The 5,964-nt window shown below is 41.2% G+C and overlaps 1 protein-coding gene across 1 annotated transcript; it reads right to left on the bottom strand.

Annotated features, from left to right (window-relative positions):
* Positions 1–1,187: 1,187 nt before the first annotated feature.
* Positions 1,188–5,634, bottom strand: LOC150035975 (uncharacterized). Its single transcript, XM_090313531.1, has 5 exons — positions 5,482–5,634; positions 4,794–5,073; positions 3,826–4,056; positions 2,174–2,775; positions 1,188–1,430 (listed from the first exon to the last, which is right to left on the bottom strand). The coding sequence occupies exons 1-5, from the start codon at positions 5,632–5,634 to the stop codon at positions 1,188–1,190; spliced, it is 1,509 nt and encodes a 502-aa protein (XP_090169657.1).
* Positions 5,635–5,964: the final 330 nt, after the last annotated feature.

The following is a 5,964-nucleotide window of genomic DNA, read 5'->3' as shown; positions in this document are numbered from 1 at the left end:
TGAAGCTCTATGATCAACGCATGGATTTTGCTCTCAACGCAATGTTTACTCAGCTTTCCCACTCTTTTTAATGCCTTGGCCTTATTTACAGGCATCCAAACAATCTCCAAGTTCGAAACCTCCTACTTGGTTGCATGACCAAATGTTTCCTCCTCACACTACCAATGAAATGTTTCATCAACGCAATCTAAGTGTCCTTCTCCTACATGACCAATGCATGGGGATTAATTTTGCATGTCCTCTTATGAAACCACCTCATTTGCTTAAGGCTTAAGGTTTCCTCCCAAGAAGACACAAGTTTGATGACATCCTCCATGTGAGCTCATCTTTCATATGCGTCCATAACCCTTGGATGTTCAACACATAGTGCCATCAATGCATAGTAGGCCTTTGTTCCACTTGGTTTTCCAACTCACCACCATTGCAACCCAACTTAGTCATGCAAGCCTTAAACATCGTAAGAGTCAGCCACCACCAATGCATAGGATGGCCGCTCGTCCTCGACGCATAGCTCTTTAGTCATCACCGCAAAGCTCGTTTGGCTTCGACGCATGGTGCTTGGCATAGGCGCTGGTCACTGACGCATGGGCATGTGGCATAGGTGCTGGGTACATGGGCGCTCGACAGGGGCACTGGCACTTGGAAAGAGTGCTCGACGCATGGTTGGGCACTTAGTAGAGGCACTCGATGCATGGGTTGGGTGCTCGGCAGAGGCGCTTGGCATGGGCACTCGATGCATGGGTTGGGCACTCGGCAGAGGCGCTCAACACATGGGCACTTCGCAGGGCGCTGTGCATCGACGCATGCCACCCTTCCAACGCATGCCTTGCCCGCGTCCTTGCCTACCCTTGTGCCATCCAACCTTCCAACGCATCACTTCAATTTTCCTTCCTTCAGCCGCATACCACCACCAACGCATCCATCACAACCCTTCCAACGCATCTATCACCTAGTTTTATACTTAGCCAAATTTTTCAAGTTTTTCCCCAAAAGTCAAGCTTCTAAGTTTCCTCTTTTCTTCTAATTTTTCATCCTTTTCTTTACCATTACACACTAGTTTCCACATTAACCTACTCACTACACTGATCTCAGTAGAGAACATACTCAAGTAGAGAAATTAGGATTCAGGGTTCACATTTACCTCCCCCTTATGAAAATTTCGTCCTCGAAATTTCACTACAAGTCCGTCAATTAAACAACTGCGGATACTTGTTTCTGATTTTCTCTTCGTCTTCCCACGTTACTTCTTCCATACTATGGTTTCGCCATAGTACCTTTACCAATGGGATTGTCTTATTCCTTAAGACCTGTTCTTTCCTGTCAAGAATCTCCACTGGTTCTTCTTCGTAAGACAAATTTTCTTTTAACTGTACTAGTTGCTCAGGAAATACATGGGTAGGATCTGGCACATACTTTCTAAGCATTGCCACCTAGTACACATCATGAATACGAGATAACTCTGGAGGTAAATCCAATCTATATGCCACTAGGCCAACTCTTTCTGTTATCTCGTAAGGTCCAATATATCTCGGGCTTAATTTCCCTTTCCTACCAAACCTGAGTATTCCTTTCCATGGAGATAACTTAAGAAATACTTTGTCACCAACTTCAAACTTCAATTCTCTTCTCTGCTTATTGGCATAACTCTTTTGCCTATCTCGAGCCATCTTAAGATTATCTCTTATAATCTTAACGTTATCTGATGTCTATTGTACAAGTTCTGGACCTAGTAATTTCCTCTCATCGACTTCATTCCAACATATCGGAGTCCTACATGGTCTTCCATATAGTGCCTCATACGGTGCCATTCTAATACTCGAATGGTAACTATTGTTATATGCAAGTTCGATCAATGACAGATGTGTATCCCGACTGCCCTTAAATTACAATATACATGCTCTCAGCATGTCCTATAATGTTTGATTTTTTCGCTCAGACTGACCAACTGTCTGTGGATGAAAAGTGGTATTAAAGTATATCTAGGTTCCCATAACTTTCTACAAACTAGGCCAAAACTTCGATGTAAATCTGGAGCCTCGATCTGATACAATTGAAACTGGAGTTCCACACTAACTCACAACTCGATCAACATACAACTTAGTTAATTGGTCTATGGTAAAAGTAACTTTAATAGGTAAAAACTTAGCTGTCTTTGTCAATCTATCCACGATACCCATATACCATCATAGTCCACGGGTGTTCTAGGTAATCCAAACAGGAAATCCATCGTAATATGCTCCCATTTCCATTCTGGTACTGGGAATGGATTAAGTAATCCTGCTGGCCTCTGTCTATCTGGCTGAACTTGTTGACATATTAGACACCTATCAACATACTCTGCTATTTCTCTTTTCATACCAGACCACCAGTATGATCTCTTTAATGTTTTGTACATCTTCGTACTGCCCAGATGCATAGCATAGGCCGAACTATTTGCCTCCTTTAGAATAGTTTGTTTAAGTGCTAAGTTCTTAGGTATGCATACCCTACATTCTTTTATTAGCACTTTGTCTGCTCTTAGTTGGTAGTCCGTCCTCACTCCTTTACCTACTTCTTCAACTAACTTCTGAAGATCGAAATCCTTTAACTGTTCACGTAGAATATCTTCTACGAGAGTAGGACGTACTTGAAATGAAGCAAGTAACCCTCCTGTTTGACCGATTGATAATGCTACCCTAGAATTATACAACTCATGAATCAGTGTACCCCTCACCGAATTGATACTAGCTCCGACTGATCTAATCTTTCGACTTAGAGCATCAGCTACCACGTTTGCTTTACCCGGGTGATAGTCAATTGTGCAGTCATAATGTTTGATCAACTTGATCTATCTTCTCTGTCTTAAGTTTAGCTCATTCTGATCAAAGATATACTTCAGAATTTTATGATCCGTGAATATATGACAATGCTCACCAAACAGGTAATATCTCCACAACTTTAGAGCTAACACAACTATTACTAACTCTAAATCGTGCATAGGGTAGTTATATCCATGCTTCTTTAACTGTCGAGAAGCATAGGCTACTACTTTTCCCTCCTGCATCAGCACACATCCTAACCCTTTTCGGGATGCATCACAATAAACCTAAAACTCTTTACCTGGTGTAGGTAGAGATAATACTGGTGCTTACACTAACCTCTGTTTCAACACCTAAAAACTGTGCTCGTATTCTGGCGACCACTCAAACTTCGCATCTTTTCTGGCCAGGTTTGTTAATGGTAGAGCTATCTTAGAAAAGCCCTCCACAATCTCCTATAATAACCTGCCAAACCCAAAAAACTACGTACTTATTACATTCAGGGGTCGTTCCTAGTTGACTATTGTTTCTATCTTTTGGGAATCAATGCTAACTCCATCAATTGAAACTATATGCTCAAGAAATACGACTTGGTTTAACATCACACTTACTAAATTTGGCATATAATTTATTTTCCCTTAGCATCTACAACACCGTCCTCATATGTTCTTTGTGTTTTTCTGCGCTACTAGAATACACTAGTATATCATCTATGAAAACTATCACAAACTAATCTAGATAAAGATGAAATATCCTATTCATCAAGTCCATAAATACCACAGGATAATTTGTCAATCCAAACGACATTACTAGGAACTCTAATGTCCATATCTAGTTCTGAATGCAGTCTTTGGAACATCTGTGTCTTTCACTTTCAACTGGTGATAACTTGATCTTAAATCTATCTTAGAGAACACCGTGGCTCCCTTTAACTAATCGAAGAGATCATCTATACGAGGTAGTGGATACTTATTTTTAATGGTCACCTTATTCAACTGTCTATAGTCTATGCATAATCTAAGAGTACCGTCTTTCTTCTTAATAAACAAGACTGGCATTCCCCAAGACTGTCCATATGGTGCCATCCTATATGGTGTCTGGGATATAGGTGTTGTACCCAGAACTAACTCAATAGTGAATTCTATTTCCCTGTTAGGTGGCAAGCCCAGTAACTCTTCAGGGAACACATCTAAGAATTCTTGTACCACAGTTACATCCTCAGGTCTCAGTTTCTTATCATGTGAAGCTGCTACATAGGCTAAATAGGCTTCACATCCCTTACTCAGCAGTTTCCTAGCCTTCACTGCTGATATTAAACTTCCTGGACGTATTATTTTACTTCCTACTAGGGTTATCTCTTTTTCACCTGGTTTTCTAAACACTATTTCTCTCTTCAAACAATCCATAGTGGCATAGTGTTTACTTAGGAAATCCATACCTAAGATAACATCAAACTCTAGTAATTCTAATGGAATCAAGTCAACCCATAAACTCTGATTTCCAAGAATTACTTCACAATTCCTGTAGTACTCATGTACAACTAGAGTATCTCCTACAGGCGTAGAGATAAACAAATCCTCATTCATACGCTCAGGCACTCTATCTATATATAATGCACACATGCTAGATATGAATGAGTGCGTAGCACCAGGATTAAATAATGTATAAACGGTTTGATTACATAAAGTTATCGTACTAGTTACGACATCTGGAGCCTCTTCCCTTCCTGGTGTGTCATAGCGTATACTCTACCCTGCTGCTGATGCTATTGCTATTGCTGTTGGGGTCGTCCAGCTACCCCTTTCTGCTTAGCTGCACCAGATCCCTCACCTCTAGTTCTAGTCGCTCTATATTGGTTTACAGTCTGGGTAATTCCTCTTTGTTCACTCTGTGCTCTATGACCTAGCTAGGGACAATCTCTCTTAAAATTTCTTGCTTGTTCGCACTGGAAGCACACATTCCTATTACCGTAACATACTCCTATATGGGGCCTACCACAGTTTACACAAAGTGGTCTCCTTTCTGTACTAGCTACTAACTCGCTAGCACGATCTGATATTGATTTACCACTCGGTCTAGCTGCAGGTCTTAACCTCTTTCGACTCGAATCTTGTTGGCTCGTGCCTCCAACACTCCTCATACTTGACTGTGCAAAAAATGGGGGTCGAAAACTCTTGCTTCTCATTTCTCCAGGCGTCCTGAACTGTCCCGCATCTGGCTGAAGTATATCTTCCCTCACTACATTCCACTCTACTCTGATAGCGGTCTCAACTAACTGAGTGAAATTCACCCAATTCGATGTAGAGGTAACGGGTGTACGTATCTTTCTTTTTAAGCCATTCTCAAATCTTCTACACCTCTCTTTCTCTTTTGCAATGATCGGAAGGGCATACTGAGATAACTCAGTAAATCCTTGCTCATACTCAGCAACCGTCATCACTACCTGAGTTAGCCTAAGAAACTCCTCCCTCTTTGCTTCTTTAAAAGCACTAGGGTAGTATTTATCCTCAAATACTTGTTTGAACTCAGACCTAGTCATAGTTTCCAAATTACTCCTTTTGGCCTCTATCACTTTCCACCACTTCTCAACCCCTTTTTGCAGCAAGAATGCCGCTAACTCGACCTTACGGTCCTCAGGGCACCTCATAACCTTAAAACATTTCTTAATCAAGTCCAACCAGACCTTAGCATCTACTAGATCTGTGGCTCCATCGAACATCGTGGCATCTAAAGCTTTTAGTCTCTCGATGCCGAATTTCTTCTCTAGATCGTTTTGAATCAATTCTACATTCGCCGCCAATCTCTGGGCGATTCTATCAAAAACTCGATCCTCCATCTGAGGATCTACATATACCCATGGGGTACTCGACTCATTTGCAGAAGCATGTGTTCTTAATTCCCTAGTAGTTAATATGAATTAAATGAGTACTTAACCTATGTTAAAGAAATAATTGCGTTTAGCTAAAGCATGCTAGACGGCATCTTCACTTGTGAGAGCAGAGTGAAGATGCCATTCTGATATATCGAGAGGAGATCAGAAGAATGCGTTAACTAGAGCGAGTAGTACATCCAGACATAGAAGTAACCTTGCATTCATTATGTTCGTCTCTGTTTCACCACAGACATGTGGGAACGCGGCGGATCACTGAAAGGTGTATGCTAAGAG

The sequence above is a fragment of the Benincasa hispida genome, chromosome 5 (genome assembly GCF_027475165.1).
Source record: "Benincasa hispida cultivar pf3 chromosome 5, pf3_genome.v1.1, whole genome shotgun sequence".
Classification (NCBI taxonomy): Eukaryota; Viridiplantae; Streptophyta; class Magnoliopsida; order Cucurbitales; family Cucurbitaceae; genus Benincasa; species Benincasa hispida.
This window is presented reverse-complemented; position numbering and strand designations above follow the sequence as displayed.

Excerpts from the sequence above, each read along its gene's own strand:
- LOC150035975 (XM_090313531.1), bottom strand. The coding sequence starts at position 5,634 with ATGGAGGATCGAGTTTTTGATAGAATCGCCCAGAGATTGGCGGCGAAT. Across the intron at positions 5,074-5,481 it reads CAGATCTAGTAGATGCTAAG|TTAGTTGAGACCGCTATCAG; the intron begins GTCTGGTTGGAC and ends AATTTCACTCAG. Across the intron at positions 4,057-4,793 it reads ACCACTTTGTGTAAACTGTG|CCTATGTAGCAGCTTCACAT; the intron begins GTAGGCCCCATA and ends AAGCCTATTTAG.